At 36.6% G+C, this 15,989-nt stretch overlaps 2 protein-coding genes across 4 annotated transcripts in view; one reads left to right on the forward strand and one right to left on the reverse strand.

Annotated features, from left to right (window-relative positions):
- On the reverse strand, positions 321–4,935 carry LOC104752149 (chaperone protein ClpB4, mitochondrial). Of its 2 annotated transcripts, XM_010474215.2 has the most exons (10): positions 4,506–4,935; positions 3,957–4,413; positions 3,582–3,777; positions 3,419–3,473; positions 3,191–3,341; positions 2,619–2,927; positions 2,260–2,525; positions 1,099–2,028; positions 538–838; positions 321–462 (listed from the first exon to the last, which is right to left on the reverse strand). In XM_010474215.2, exons 1-9 carry the CDS (start codon positions 4,779–4,781, stop codon positions 551–553), a joined length of 2,928 nt encoding a protein of 975 aa, XP_010472517.1. In that variant the 5' UTR covers positions 4,782–4,935; the 3' UTR covers positions 321–462; positions 538–550. The 2 variants fall into 2 exon arrangements, with proteins under 2 accessions (XP_010472517.1, XP_010472516.1); XM_010474214.2 differs by having other exon boundaries at positions 368–838.
- Positions 7,442–15,989, forward strand: part of LOC104752150 (CHD3-type chromatin-remodeling factor PICKLE) — a 10,600-nt gene continuing 2,052 nt past the window's right edge. Inside the window, exons 1-27 of one of the 2 annotated variants that reach the window (XM_019238353.1) lie at positions 7,442–7,587; positions 7,692–7,829; positions 7,918–8,072; positions 8,183–8,344; positions 8,613–8,827; positions 8,919–9,014; positions 9,123–9,259; positions 9,355–9,567; positions 9,660–9,767; positions 9,930–9,980; positions 10,073–10,172; positions 10,303–10,445; positions 10,554–10,657; positions 10,755–10,893; positions 11,701–11,870; positions 12,243–12,309; positions 12,394–12,516; positions 12,720–12,829; positions 12,969–13,050; positions 13,630–13,824; positions 14,206–14,353; positions 14,443–14,545; positions 14,689–14,763; positions 14,899–14,963; positions 15,071–15,147; positions 15,604–15,734; positions 15,840–15,973. In XM_019238353.1, coding sequence (XP_019093898.1) covers positions 7,447–7,587; positions 7,692–7,829; positions 7,918–8,072; positions 8,183–8,344; positions 8,613–8,827; positions 8,919–9,014; positions 9,123–9,259; positions 9,355–9,567; positions 9,660–9,767; positions 9,930–9,980; positions 10,073–10,172; positions 10,303–10,445; positions 10,554–10,657; positions 10,755–10,893; positions 11,701–11,870; positions 12,243–12,309; positions 12,394–12,516; positions 12,720–12,829; positions 12,969–13,050; positions 13,630–13,824; positions 14,206–14,353; positions 14,443–14,545; positions 14,689–14,763; positions 14,899–14,963; positions 15,071–15,147; positions 15,604–15,734; positions 15,840–15,973 — 3,382 coding nt within the window. In that variant the 5' untranslated portion in view covers positions 7,442–7,446. The remainder of the gene's footprint in view (positions 7,588–7,691; positions 7,830–7,917; positions 8,073–8,182; positions 8,345–8,612; positions 8,828–8,918; positions 9,015–9,122; positions 9,260–9,354; positions 9,568–9,659; positions 9,768–9,929; positions 9,981–10,072; positions 10,173–10,302; positions 10,446–10,553; positions 10,658–10,754; positions 10,894–11,700; positions 11,871–12,242; positions 12,310–12,393; positions 12,517–12,719; positions 12,830–12,968; positions 13,051–13,629; positions 13,825–14,205; positions 14,354–14,442; positions 14,546–14,688; positions 14,764–14,898; positions 14,964–15,070; positions 15,148–15,603; positions 15,735–15,839; positions 15,974–15,989) is intronic. The other variant, XM_019238354.1, reaches the window with a different exon arrangement.

Below are 15,989 nucleotides of genomic sequence, written 5' to 3' on the forward strand. Positions count from 1 at the left end.
CCCCCCCCCGTTACAAGACATGACTGACATTTCGACATTTCGAAGTAACTAAACTAATAAATATGCTAATGCGTCACTAGTGAGAATACTAATACTTGAGTACTTGACTAAACATGAGACAAAGGAATTAATAAGAAAAACTATATAGATAAACAAATACTTCAATGTTGGAAGCTAAATTAAGAGAAGGATCCGATTCAATTCTGGCGACAAGAGAACGTGATTAATTTTTTTAATTAATCTAAATCACAACGTTTGATTTGGTAAGCTTTGCAAGTTTAATCTCCTTAATTGAAAAATCAGATCTGGAACAAACTCTATAATACACGTACCACATTGGTACGTACGTCCTATTAAACGCTTCATAAATGATCTTAACATCCATTATTCACCGCTCCAAGTTAATATTTCAAATGCTAATGTCGGTGTGTGTTCCCATTTACTTTTGTCGGCAAGAAGATACTAAAACATAACAATCCGAACCTGTTAGAAGTACGAATCTACAAAGGATAGAACAAAAGAGTTTAAAACGCTAACCCGAATAGTCTAATTAAGCGGCCATTTCTTCAGTGGAAACATTACTCTCGACCTTCTTGATAACCAATTTGTTGTCACTAGCCAAGAGGTCAACATCGACAAGAACTGTGTCTTCTTCAGCGAAATCTCCTTTTAGAACCCCAACTGCAATCTCATTCTCCACCATCTGTTGAATCATTCTCTTGACAGGCCTCGCACCATAGTTCGGGTCAAAGCCAAGCTGAGCCAGGAGATCCACTGCCTCTTGGGTATACTGAAGATTAATTTTCTTCTGTTCCAACCTATCCTTCACCCGTCTCATCTGCACGTTACACAAATGTTATAAGATACGTTACACAAGCTAATGTTATTGGAAAAAATAAATTGGTTAGTATAACACAAAGTGATACTTCCATTTTTTTTTAATTAAAAGTCAAACTAGTAAGAGAAGTGGATGTTGTAAAATAATTGGTATGAAGTATATGTGCACAAGCTATTAATAAATTGAAGAGTTAAGATTTTAGTTTTAAGATTTTGAAAACTAAATATGCAAAACAAAGTGAGTGTAAACGGGTTTGTTACCTGCAACTCTACGATTTTGGAGATTTCATTTGAATCCAGCGGCTGGAAAACTATGTATTCGTCAATTCTGTTCATGAACTCGGGCCTAAAATTCTGTCTTGCTAACTCCACAACTTGTCGCTTCATTATCTCATAAACTGCTTCTTTGCTGTCTTCATTGTTGCGGAGGGTATCAAGTATGTGATGAGATCCTATATTCGACGTCATAATTACAACACAGTTTTTGAAACTTACGGTCCTCCCTTGAGAATCAGTTATTCTTCCATCGTCTAGCAGTTGTAGCAAGATATTGAAGACATCAGGGTGAGCTTTCTCAATCTCATCAAACAGAACCACCGAGTAAGGTCTCCTGCGAACAACTTCAGTTAACTGCCCACCTTCTTCATAACCAACATAGCCAGGTGGTGCACCAACTAGCCGCGAGACTGAGAATTTTTCCATATACTCACTCATATCGATCCTCACTATTGCATTTTCCGTGTTGAAAAGGTATCCGGCTAGAGCCTTGGCAAGCTCAGTTTTACCAACTCCTGTTGGACCCATGAACATGAAACTGGCTATTGGGCGGTTAGGATCAGAAAGACCAGCCCTTGAACGTCGGATAGCATCTGCTACTGATTTTACAGCCATGTCTTGACCAACAACTCTCTTGTGGAGTACTTGTTCCAACACGACCAGCTTTTCTCTCTCTGACTGCTGGAGATTAGATAGTGGAATACCGGTCCACTTGCTCACAATCTCTGCTATGTCAAGATCAGTAACCTCTTCTCGGAGTAGTGACTCTCCAGACTGTCGGAAATTCGTGAGATTCTTCTCAGCTTCTTCTAACTGGCGTTGGAGGGACATAAGTGTTCCATACTTAAGCTCAGCAGCTCGGTTTAGATCATATTCACGTTCAGCAGATTCAATTTCCAGGTTAACTCGATCAATCTGTAAAACATAAAACATGTTGTGAAGGACATCAGGGTCGATATATACCAACATGATTAGCAACCACCATAAGTACTACAACCACCAAAAGTACTATACAGAACAAGAAACTGGGAGTGTCTTGCATGATATTAATTTTATTAGACGTTAAGCCGAAACGGCATACATATGTTCTTAGATTTCAAGAATGAACTATACTTCAAAGAAAACAGTGAGAAAGAAAATATTTACCTCTTCTTTAAACGAACGTATTTTAGTCATGAGAGACTTTTCTTTCTCCCATTGGTCACTAAGTTCAATCTGTTTCTGTTTGAGCATGGACAAATCATTCTCAATCTTCTGTAGCCGTTCTTTAGAAGCTTTGTCAGTATCATTTTTAAGAGAAAGCTTTTCCATCTCCAACTTGATCACAGCTCTGTCTATTTCATCTAGTTCAGTTGGTTTAGAAGTGATCTCCATCTTCAGCTTTGCAGCAGCTTCGTCAACAAGATCAATAGCTGAAACAAAGAACGTTCATCTAAGAAAACAATGCTATGGTCAAATTTTCCAAAGAAAACTAATAAAAATTCAGGGAAAGTGAATGTCTATACCTTTGTCTGGCAAGAAGCGTTCAGTGATGTAGCGGTCAGCCAGAACTGCCGCTGATACAAGTGAACTATCTGATATAGTAACACCATGATGTAACTCGTAACGCTCTCTTAACCCACGAAGAATCGAGATTGTATCTTCAACAGTGGGCTGAACACATAACACTTGTTGAAACCTACGTTCTAGAGCTGGATCTTTCTCTATGTATTTGCGGTATTCGGTCAACGTAGTTGCACCAATGCATCTCAGTTCACCTCGGCCAAGCATTGGTTTCAAGAGGTTGCTCGCATCCATTGCTCCCCCCATAGCTCCTAAACAAGAAATAATATTACCTAATTCGTCAGTTTAATCTTACCAGTAACAATGTACTAAAGTGATTTAATATATTAGTAGATCTTTACAAAATCTTAACCATAATTTTCCCTCTCACAGGATATAAAGCCTTTAGATAGAGATCCACCCAACAATGTTAACATGGACAGCACAATACTGTATATGCATACATGTTTTGTGTATAAAAAGTAGAAACAAAACATCAATATTTATAGCATGTTGATAGAATGAGGAAAGGCACCTGCACCAACAACAGTGTGGATCTCATCAATGAACAAGATTGTTTGCCCATTGGAAGCAGTTACTTCCTTCAGTACTGCTTTCAACCTTTCTTCAAAATCTCCTCGATATTTGGCACCGGCAAGGAGTGAACCCATGTCGATAGAAATCAACTAATGAAAACGAAACCAAATCAAACACGTTAAAATATTTCTTCAGCCTTTCTTACAGAAAACAGTAAACCACTAACCTTTCGATTCATGAGAGGTTCAGGGACGTCTCCTCGCACAATTCGTTGAGCTAACCTGTAAAGGTAAATCTCTTAACAAAATTTGTCTAAAGAAAGTATAATCATAACTTTTAGAGACTTCACAAAAGAAAAGAAAAGCACGGAATATAATTAAAAGTTCTACCCCTCTGCAATTGCAGTTTTCCCAACACCAGGTTCACCAATAATAACAGGATTGTTTTTTGTTCTCCTACATAATATCTGGATACAACGCCGGATTTCATCATCCCGTCCAATGACAGGGTCAAGCTTCCCTCGTCTAGCCATCTCAGTCAAATCATTTCCATACTTTTCAAGTGCTTCATATTTGCTTTCAGGATCTACATTACGTGATCAGAGTAAGCAAAAGTCATTAACTCAAAAAATAAAAGGACACACGATAACAAAACATTCAACAAGATCTCAATACTATCTTTTGTTAGCTTGAGTACCAACACACGTCTTACATCATCATCTTTCCAAAGTATTTTAAACTGAATTCCAAAAAAAAAAAGCTTACTTTGATCAGTAACTCGTTGACTACCGCGGACATCTTTAATAGCATCCTTGAGGGCTTGCTTATCAAGTTTCATGTTCTTGAAAAACTCTTGTCCAAACCTCATATCCGAATAATAAGCCAGCAGAAGGTGTTCGACGGATACATAACTATCTAACATCTCTTTCTTATACCTCTTTGCGTTTTCTAATATAACACTAAGAGATGAACCTAGTATCTGACCACTGGTATCACCTGTAACCTTTGGTTGTTTAGATACGAAGTCATCTGTAGCCTGAAGAACAGAGGAATTGTCGATTCCGGCTTTGGTAAATATCCTCCTAGCCATACCATCTTTTTGCTCAAGAAGAGCTTTCATCAAATGTTCTGATTCCACAATCTGTTGGTTCGAATTACGAGCTGCGTCAAAGGCATTGATAACCCCTTCCCATGCCATCTCCGTAAACTCATTTTGACTTGGCTACAGGAAAAAAAAAAACGACAAAATTAACAATCTTTGTTCCAAAAATTGAGGAGCTAATACTTAAAAAGAATGAAATCGCCAGCACGAACCTGAGCTGTGCTGGTGGCGAAGCTTCGAGGAGAAGGGAATTGTAAAGAAAGAGGGAAGAGTCGGGAGTGAGAAGCCGCCGCTTGAGTGACGGAAGAGTTGTTGTTTCCGGCGAGTCCGATGAACGAATTTGGTCGGAAGATAGAGGAATTAGGGGAGATGTAATGGTGAGCAGAGGAAGAGAGATGGCGAGAACGGAGGAGAAGAGATGGTCTTGAGAGAGTATATTGAGCCTTGATGGCTGAGGAAAGAGACTTGGACAATCTCCTTGACGCCATGTTTGAGGTGAAAATTGAAGGGATTGATTGATGTTTTTGGTTTTAGGGTTTTGTAAGAGAAGAGGAAGCAATTGAAGGGGAGTTTTTTTTTTTTTTTACCTTTGGAGAAGCTTGGAGAAGAGGCAAAAGGAAGTTTGTAGAAGAAAAAGGAATTGTATTACATCGCGAATGTTCGATTCGGTGTGGGTTTTAGGAGAGTTAAAAGGATTTTAGAGCATAATTAAACTGGGTTTCTCAGACTAGTAGCTCTTTCCGGTTTAGTTTAACATGATCCATTCAGATTCAGAAACGACGTCCTATTTCGAATTCCTTTTGGTTTATAGTTTAACCAAGTGTAAACCACAAGCCCACAATTATTTTCAGTTTTTTTTTTTTTTTTTAATTTATAATTACATTTTTCTTTTTTGGAACACTTTAACTCTACTATTTTCAAACAATATAACTTCATAATCTACAATTGGAGCAAACATTTTGACATGATCACCTACAATTGGATACCGAGGAAAAACAACAAATGTGCATATATGCTGGCAAAAAAAGGACTCACGGGAAATTCTCCTCTTTATTATTATCGTTATGCACCCAACTTTTTACTTCCTCTGTTACATTGTGAAGAACATCTTCGTCATTAATAAAGTTAGGTGAGTTAAAAAAAAAAAAAAGAATAACTACTAAAATCTTTTTTTCTACAAATATTTTAAATTCATATATTATTCCCATTATATATAAAAGTGTTTGGCCAAACTAACAAAGTTTACATAGTAGACTTCAAATAATCAAATACATAGTAGTAGACTGTAACATAAAAGAGATGAATAAGTATTTATAAAAATAGTAGTTAGTGACACAATTCATCTATCTAGGCTATACAGACAAACAATAAGATCTTTAAATAACAATCACAAGCAATTCATGATCAAGCCAAACCACAAAATAACACATGTAAATCGTCCGATGAGAACTGGTGTCTACCAATACATGCCTTATATCGATTGATGCAATGCCCTTACGTCGACCAATGCACACCTTGCATCTACCGACACTCACATCAACTACTCGCGAATTATCGTGATTTGCGTCGACCAATACCCTTCTAGTGTCTATCGATGCAGATGCTCTAGCGTCGATTCCAGATGCCGTCATTGACTACAACTCTACCACTCGTCCAAGAACATCACAGCTACCAAACAAGGCGGTAGGAAACACGAAAAGCACAACAAACAATGAATCAGTTCACCAAATCACAAAAAAAAACATAGAAAATTGAGAGATTTCATGTTCAAATAAACCATGGTCATGCATTCAACTTAAAAAAAAAAAATCTGATTGAAAATCTACATGGCGAACATTGTTTTTGAATTTCAGGTTAAAGCAAAACACCAAACCAAAGTATCCTTTTATAGATTCTTAATTTATGTTTAATATTTTTTCAAGCGCTATAATATTGTTGGGCGATGAAGTATTTGTATATTCGCATGGCATCTAACTATAGATCTAATGGATGAACTAATGAATCCTTAACCATGCGTAGCCAGTATCATTCATAAATTCCAGGCATCATTCAATCATCCAACCAACCATAGATCTAATTCATTTAACAAGTTGTTCATACTTAACATATTAGGGATGCGCATAATTAATGTCGTATTTCATTTTTAATCTGAATACTCGTTTTATAAATGAAAAATGCATTATGTATAAGGTTTTGAATCCCGATTAGAAATGTGATAAGACTATTGGACTGATCTGTTTGGTGGGAAATGTTTTTCATTTTAGAGATAATAATGAAAATTTTCTAAATCTTATTTGGAAAAGAATAAAATCCTAAATTGTATTAGGTATGAAATATATGTATATATATATATATATGTCTATATATATAATATTCAGATATTATTTTTAACAATATTGGAGGAAATATTAAAAAATGTGTAATAAAGTGTATTAAAAAGTTTGACAATAGCCCTAAGTTAAATCGTAAGCTAAATGTAAAGAATCATTCGTGTCTGATTATTCAGGTTTGGGAGTTACTTTTCTCCTTCTTCAAACAGATCCCAAACAAAATTCAAAGGTTCTTCTTCTTCTTCTTCTTCGTCTCTTCCACACTCTCATCTGCTTCACTATTTTTTTACTCATTCTACGACAAGTAAATTGCTTTTCAACTTTTCAATTTCCGTCGAATCAAGTTACTGTCTCTTTCAATTTCTTTGTACAACAAAGTTGAGAGTTTGAAAAAATGTCGGGTCTGGGTTTTGCAAAATTTTGAATCTTTTCATGAAATTGCTAAAATGGGTTGTTAATTCGAGTTATGGGTACTCACATTTGGAAACTCAATTGGGTTTTTGTTTGTTTGATTGTATGTTTGATTTGCTTAGGTATTTTGGTTTAGGGTTTTTTGGGTTTTTTTTTTCATTAACTCTCTCTCTTTCTCTTTCACAAGCTTCTTCGATCTTGCTCGTGTGGTTTTATGAATCGATTTTTTAGTAGCTGAACCATCCCTAGACTGTGATGTTTACTTTAGGTATCAGAGCTTAATTATGGAATTTTGAATCCAGTAGAAACTCATAGTTTGCTTTAGCCTCAGAACTGGCACTGAACTGATTACTTATGTTGTCTATTTGCGTTTGAGCTTACTGATGGGTGACATGTTTTGTGTGCAGAAAAAATGAGTAGTCTGGTGGAGAGGCTTCGTATACGATCAGACAGGAAACCGGTTTATAATCTGGATGATTCTGATGATGACGACTTTGTTCCTAAAAAGGATCGGACCCTTGAGCAAGTTGAGGCTATTGTCAGAACTGATGCGGTTTGTCTCTTATCTCGAGCTTATTGTTCTGCTTTTACTGCTGCTTATTCTGTCTTTTTGATTCCTTTTTTCTTGTTGTTGTTGTTGTTACTCTGAATGTACAGAAAGAAAATGCATGCCAGGCTTGTGGGCAAAGTGCAAATCTTGTAAGCTGCAATACATGTACATATGCTTTCCATGCTAAATGCCTAGTTCCACCTCTTAAAGATGCTTCTGTGGAAAATTGGAGATGCCCTGAATGCGTAAGATTTCTAATCAACGTCCACAGTTTACTTTGGGATGCCATATCTTCCATTTTCTTACATGGTAGAACTGTTTCTACATTTTCAGGTTAGCCCTCTAAATGAAATTGATAAGATATTGGACTGTGAATCACGTCCTACAGTATCTAATGAACAAGGTTCCTCCGAAGCGGCACCAAAGCCTTGTTATGTCAAACAGTATCTCGTGAAGTGGAAGGGATTATCATACCTTCACTGCTCTTGGTAACTGCATTTTGTTTTTTCTGTCTCTATGTTTGAAGATGCTTATTATCAATGTTTCTTGTCTGTGAACATTATAACACATGATATTTGTTTCTTTTGACCAATCGCAGGGTGCCTGAGAAGGAATTCCAGAAGGCTTATAAGTCAAATCATCGTTTAAAAACCAGGGTGAACAACTTTCACCGTCAAGCGGAATCAGCCAATAACAGCGAAGATGATTTTGTTGCCATTCGTCCTGAGTGGACCACTGTTGATCGGATTCTTGCCTGCAGGTCTAGTGATGGAATTAATTCCTTCGTTTATTTATCTGCCAACTTTTTTTTACATATATAATTTTTTTTTCACCATACTTGTTATCTAATAAACCGAACCTTTGATAGAGTGCTGCTTTGTCAAAATACATTTAGATGTTTTTTCTACCAAATCTGCTCTCTATAAGAAAGAAGATGTTATCAAGCTTTCCTTACTTTTTCTTTTCAGAAGTTCCTACATTCTTAGTTGTTTTCTTGTGACACTTGCATTGTTTCATTTGTGATATAGAGAGGAAGATGGTGAGCTGGAATATCTTGTGAAATATAAAGAGCTATCTTACGATGAATGTTATTGGGAGTCAGAATCAGACATCTCAACCTTTCAGAATGAAATCCAAAGGTTCAAGGATATAAATTCTAGAACTCGCAGAGGTAAAGATGTTGACCACAAAAGAAACCCTAGAGACTTTCAACAATGTGATCATACTCCTGAATTCCTCAAAGGTACTTGGGTCACTATAATTCATATACTATAAATGTTTCCCATCTTTGGTATCTATAGATGCTATGATTATTTTGTTTTCTGTTATTGAAGGCTTGTTGCATCCGTACCAGCTTGAGGGACTTAATTTTTTGCGGTTCTCGTGGTCAAAGCAGACACACGTAATTCTTGCTGATGAAATGGGGCTAGGTATATATTCAATTATTCCACCCTTGTGGTCAAATAGATCTTTTCATATAATGTCAGAGGCTTTTGTTTTCCATTTTTGTAATATTGTGAGATTTGTCCTGTTTACAGGCAAAACTATTCAAAGCATTGCCCTTTTAGCTTCACTTTTTGAGGACAACCTCATTCCACATTTGGTAATTGCTCCACTATCAACTTTGCGGAACTGGGAGAGAGAGTTTGCCACATGGGCCCCACAGATGAATGTGGTATGTATGCAGTTATACACGCAATGAGTTGTGCCTTTGCGGAAGGTTTTTGTTGTTTGTTAATGAAATGGTCTTCGTGATCACTTGACGGGTAGGTTATGTATTTTGGCACTTCGCAAGCCCGAGCAGTTATCAGAGAACATGAGTTTTACTTTTCGAAAGATCAAAAAAAGATCAAGAAAAAGAAATCTGGACAAATCAGTAGCGAAAGCAAGCAAAAAAGAATCAAGTTTGATGTCCTCCTCACATCGTATGAGATGATCAACCTAGATACAGCAGTTCTGAAACCAATTAAGTGGGAGTGCATGGTAACTCTTATTCCCTAATGAGACATTATTTCTCGCACTCTTCTCTCTTTCTCTCTTTTATGCAGCTTAGTAACATTTTTTTTTGGGGTCAGATTGTTGATGAAGGCCATCGACTGAAAAATAAGGATTCAAAGCTGTTCTCTTCATTAACACAATATTCAAGTAACCATCGTATTCTTCTGACAGGAACACCACTTCAGGTTCGTCATTTGATTTTTATTCCTGGAGTTTATACTTTCAATAGTTGTATCTGAGCATTAGTAGCGACAATTTGCAATGAGAACTGTTATATATGATCCTGCACTAATTTCTTACCTGATTAGTTGCAATATGTTACTGATGATTACGTGGTGCCTTTACAGAACAACTTGGATGAACTTTTCATGCTCATGCATTTTCTTGATGCGGGGAAGGTATCCCAAGGATGGCAAAGATATATAAATTCACATACTTTACAGAATTTTATATAGCTAACACATTTTATTTGATTGCACAATACTTGCAGTTTGCAAGTTTGGAGGAGTTCCAGGAGGAGTTCAAAGATATTAATCAAGAGGAGCAGATTTCAAGACTGCACAACATGTTGGCTCCACATTTGCTCAGAAGTATTAACCAAAACCTTTTCTTCATCTTTTTAGTGTAGATGTGTTTCAAAAGTTCGTTCAGACGGGATTTTTCTAAGCAAGAATTTTATGATCTTAACTATGTTGTGTCGTATTTTGATTGATTTTATAGGGGTAAAGAAAGATGTAATGAAAGACATGCCCCCAAAAAAGGAGCTCATTTTGCGTGTTGATTTGAGCAGCCTGCAGAAAAAATATTACAAGGCTATTTTTACCCGTAATTATCAAATATTGACAAAAAAGGGAGGTGCTCAAGTAAGTTCTTATTAATTTTTGTATACTCTTCAGATCCATATCCTAATTGGTGGGGTACAGGTCCACTGTAATTCGTCTGGTGATTGTGTTGGTCTGATTCTGTTTCAGATTTCCCTTAATAACATTATGATGGAATTACGAAAAGTTTGCTGCCATCCTTATATGCTGGAAGGTGTTGAGCCAGCTATTCACGATGCTAATGAATTTTTCAAGTAACATCTCATTTATCGAAAAATGATTATCTGAATTTGTTTATAGTGTCTGTTAAACTTTGCATTAACTTTTTCGTATATGTATGATGTATCAAAGACAACTTTTGGAATCTTGTGGAAAGCTACAACTTCTAGATAAAATGATGGTCAAGCTGAAAGAGCAAGGACACAGAGTTCTTATATACACACAGTTTCAGCACATGCTGGACTTACTTGAAGACTACTGTTCCCATAAGGTATCTGAGCTTCTTATATATATATATTCTGTTTCAATAGATTTTCATTCTTGTTTTTCTGTAGAACACCATTTTATAGAATCAACTCTACCTTTTTCTCGCTAGTCCTTAGGCAAAATTATGGAAATACAAGGAAGTAAGTCAAGCCTGTACTGAAATTTAGAGTTAAAGAACTCTGTGTCAAAATGAAAGAATAAGGACACAATTTCCACATATACAGTTACAGTAGAAATAACAAGTTTATAAGTACAATCTTCAAATATGTCAAATACACAGTAGAAATAGCAAGTTTATATATATTATACGTATTATAATCTTCAAATATGTTTACAATGTGCTGAAACTGTGTACAGAGTTCTCATATACACACAGTTTTGACATGCTGGGTTTACTTGAAGACGATTGTTTTTAGAAGGTATCTGTCCTGTGTATATGAGATCTCTGTATTCTTACTCTATTAGTTTGATACATTGTTCACATATACACTCAGTTTCAGCACATGCTTCTATATACATAATTGTGCCTGAGGACTCTATCTAGAAAAAAGTAGTAGAGTTGATTCTGTAGGTAGGTGCAATTACTTTGGTAGAGTTTATGGTGTAACCTACTCTGTTGGCGCTATAGCTTCATTATTCCCTCAAAGATTACATCTTTTGTTACTTGAAATGTCATTATCATGACTATTGCTGACGCATGCACTTGAGACTACTTGTTTAATCTCTTTCTATCACATTTTTTTTTTCTCTAATATGCAGTTATGTAAAATCCTTCATATGACTTAATTGTTCATTTTCTTGTCTTTGTCAGAATTGGAGCTATGAGCGAATTGATGGAAAGGTTGGCGGAGCTGACCGTCAAATACGCATAGATCGGTTCAATGCCAAAAACTCTAACAAGTTCTGTTTTTTGCTCTCCACAAGAGCTGGTGGCTTAGGAATAAATCTTGCAACCGCAGATACAGTAATCATTTATGACAGGTATGAATTTCAGTTCTCTTAGTTTCATCTGTATGTTTTCCATAGTTGTTGTGTCAAGAAGTAAGAGGAGCTATTTGGCTTGATAGCATGAGATTTTGGTAGTATATGTTGATTTTCAAGTGAGTTGGATGCTTTAAGTAGATGTCTCATAGGTGATGATGAGTGATAGAGAGGCATTTGGAATATTTTCCAAATAACTATTTCTTGAGCATTTAAATTGTTAGGCAGCGGGAAGATCAGGAAAATTATTAACTGCTGTCTTGCTAATAATAAAATTTCGTGGGCATGCAATGTGGGATGACTGTCTGTTTTGGTTTACACTAGCTCGAATTTTCATACCTATGATTGAAATTGTTTTATCTGTCTCTCTAGTGACTGGAATCCCCATGCGGATCTTCAGGCAATGGCTAGAGCCCATCGACTTGGCCAAAGAAATAAGGTTTAACTATTATCTCTTACTGCTGTCAACTTGCATTTTTCTTATTTTTTAGTTTCGCTAATCTATCCTTATATTTTCCTTTAGGTGATGATTTACAGGCTCATAAACCGAGGCACCATTGAAGAAAGGATGATGCAGTTGACTAAAAAGAAAATGGTTTTGGAGCATCTTGTTGTCGGGAAACTCAAAACACAAAATATTAATCAGGTATACTTTTATTACTTGAAGGTACACCTATTCACATTATTAGAGATTTCTCAACAGATTGGAGTTAGAAGGTAGAAATACTAAGAACACTATTCGGTATAAGCACGGAGCTTAAAAAGAAAACATTAGAGAGAAGGGGTCCATATTTGTTGACTGTTTCTCACGTAGTATTTGTTTGTTTTGTTTTCCTGACTACAATTTAGGAAGAATTAGATGACATCATCAGGTATGGATCAAAGGAGCTTTTTGCTAGTGAAGACGAAGAAGCAGGAAAGTCTGGAAAAATTCATTATGATGATGCGGCTATAGACAAGTAATATACTCCTTACTCCTTCCCTCTTGTTTTTGGCTAACAAGGGTATCTGATCTTTCCGATTGCTCCTTTCTTATGGAAGCCTTTGCGGTCAATTGCATGGATATTTCATTATTTGTCTCCATCTTCTGTTCTGCAGATTGCTTGATCGTGATCTCGTGGAGGCGGAGGAGGTCTCAGTGGATGATGAAGAGGAGAATGGATTCTTAAAGGCTTTCAAGGTTTTCTTGCCTCTTATCTTCCTCTTCTATTAGTTTTTCTGGATCAGAATTCACTGATTTTCAATGCTCCATTTGAGTGTGGTTATTATGTTCTTAAATTCCTTAATATTCAGACTATGGGTGGCTACCGAATGAATCCTCCAAACTTAGCAAACCTTGAAAGCTTTTAAGAGCCCATGCATTGTCAAATTATTAGTTACTTGCTAAGTTTGGAGGATCAATGCAATTAAATCCAGTCCGTTTTGATGCGTATAGACAGTCTTTAGAAAGTGTCTTGACTGTTTCGTTCTGGCTCAAAGTGAAAGCAAACTCAGTGAAAACTAGTCTGAATATGGAGGACACCATAAACTCAATGAAAACTAGTCCGTTTTTATACTTGTGATGATGTTGATTGAGCCAATTTATTGACTTGGTTACATTTCTTTGAAGCCTGATTTTTTTATTTGATTGGTCTTTAGACTTAGCTGGAACATGAGGCTGTTTCCAGCGTTGCTGTTTTATTTGAATGCGATTAGGGTGTCCGGTATCTTTGTAGTGTCATTAACTCTGATGATTTCCTGTGATCTTCCTGTATATTAGGTGGCAAATTTTGAGTATATAGATGAAAATGAGGCCGCCGCATTAGAGGCACAGAGAGTCGCTGCTGAAAGCAAATCTTCAGCAGGCAATTCTGATAGAGCAAGTTATTGGGAAGAGTTGCTAAAAGATAAATTTGAGCTGCATCAGGCTGAGGAGCTTAATGCTCTTGGGAAAAGGAAGAGAAGTCGCAAGCAGGTTTAGTCTCTTTTTGACCCCCCTTGTACAATTGTGGCATCATATTAATAACTGGATTTGATTATTCACCATTTATATCTTTCTTATTCTGTTTCCTACTTTTTCCCTTTCGAATTCCTTAAGTAGCTAAATTCAGTAAGTAATAATTTAGTTGACTGTATCCAATAAACACTAAATGCCCTGGTCCTATCAATATTTTCGACAGATCTTAGGGGTTTTCATGTTGGGTCAAGTAATTGGGGTTGGTAAAGGCTCAAGTAACTATAGTCTTCTGTTTTCTTCTGCAAGAAATACGTTTTGCTTCACTCCCTATTTTACTTGATAAGTTCATATCATTTGTATTAAAGGCTGTTCTGATTCTTATATGCGATATTTTCATAGTTGGTATCCATTGAAGAAGATGATCTTGCTGGTTTGGAAGATGTGAGCTCTGATGGAGATGAAAGTTATGAAGCCGAGTCAACAGATGGTGAAGCAGCGGGACAAGGAGTTCAAACGGGTCGACGACCGTACAGAAGAAGGGGTCGAGGTATTACCACGTCTCTGAATTTCTTTAATTCGAATGGAGCTGAACTAGTGATATTAAAAGTGCAGTTTATTAAATGAGTTTTTCTGTAGATAACTCGGAGCCAACTCCTTTGATGGAAGGCGAGGGGAGATCTTTCAGAGTATTGGGTTTCAACCAGAGTCAAAGGGCCATTTTTGTGCAGACGTTGATGAGGTATCTTCTTTCCAATAAGGCATTTGGACACCATAAACTATTCTGTCTAAATTTTACACTTTTGTCTCCCGATGCATCAATATGATCCTCAGCCTCGCCCTGCACATGATTTACAAGTTCTTCTGAATGGCCAAAAATTGCAGGTATGGAGTTGGCAACTATGATTGGAAGGAGTTTGTTCCTCGCTTAAAGCAGAAGACCTATGACGAAATAAAAGAGTATGGGCTTTAATATGTTTTCTTTTGCTTCTTTACAAAAAAAAAAGCGCATCACAATTAGAAGACTTTCTGGTTTATTCATATGAAAAGACTTAATCCTATTTCATCAACTTATTGTTTAATGACTTTTCTCAGGTATGGAGTAATCTTCTTGAAGCACATTGCTGAAGACATAGACGAGAATTCTCCAACCTTTTCAGGTGACTGATAATTGATCTTCTTAATGTTTACTGCTTTTCTCTAAATGTGATTTTTGCTTCTCCTGTTAACCTGTTATATGTATTACTATAATGGTCTTTGTCTGTAGATGGCGTGCCCAAGGAAGGGCTTAGAATAGAAGATGTTCTAATCAGAATTGCTGTTCTGATGCTAGTACAGGATAAGGTGATTCTGTCGACTGTAATCCTTTAATAAGTTCTCTATTTAATTTTCTGAGTTGTCTTATGAGAGCCAATGCAAAGTGTTGCCACTTAATGATTGGAATTTCTGTATCTATGTTGTACTGTTATTGGAGTTAGATGATGGCACTATTTTTTTGTATTTGTTGGTTCTAGGCTATAGTTTTAGTCCCTACCAATTTTTCAGTACAGTAATTATATGTTTAAACCACTCTTAAGATCTAAGGCCTACGATGTTTCTGTGCATTACTGTGGTAAAACGTTTGGGTATGTTCTGCTTCATTTTCTCTGTTTCCCGTCACTTTGTATAGAAATAATGGAAGCTGCCTTTTCGAACGTATTGTAGAATTTTCTTTTTGTTGTCGTTTTGTTTCTTAAGCTTATCACCCCGATGTTTTGATCCTGTGTTGCTTATGTTCTTTTTGGTGCTCTTGCCTGACAGGTGAAATTTGTAGAAGACCATCCAACGAAACCTCTTTTCCCCTCCCGCATCCTTGAAAGATTCCCAGGACTGAGAAGTGGAAAAATTTGGAAGGAGGAACATGACAAGATAATGATACGTGCTGTTTTAAAGTATGAACCTGCACCACTGTTCTCACCGAATAGTTTTCTTTTCTCTATGATATTCCATTACGTGCTTACATGTTCTTTTCCTTCACTGGAAATTTGAATCTTTAGGCATGGGTACGGACGATGGCAAGCTATTGTTGATGACAAAGAGTTGGGGATCCAAGAGCTTATCTGCAAAGAATTGAACTTCCCTCACATAAGTTTGTCTGCTGCTGAACAAGCTGGCTTGCAGGGGCAGAATGGTAGTGGAAACACCAA

This window comes from Camelina sativa, chromosome 16 (assembly GCF_000633955.1).
Source record: "Camelina sativa cultivar DH55 chromosome 16, Cs, whole genome shotgun sequence".
NCBI lineage: Eukaryota > Viridiplantae > Streptophyta > Magnoliopsida > Brassicales > Brassicaceae > Camelina > Camelina sativa.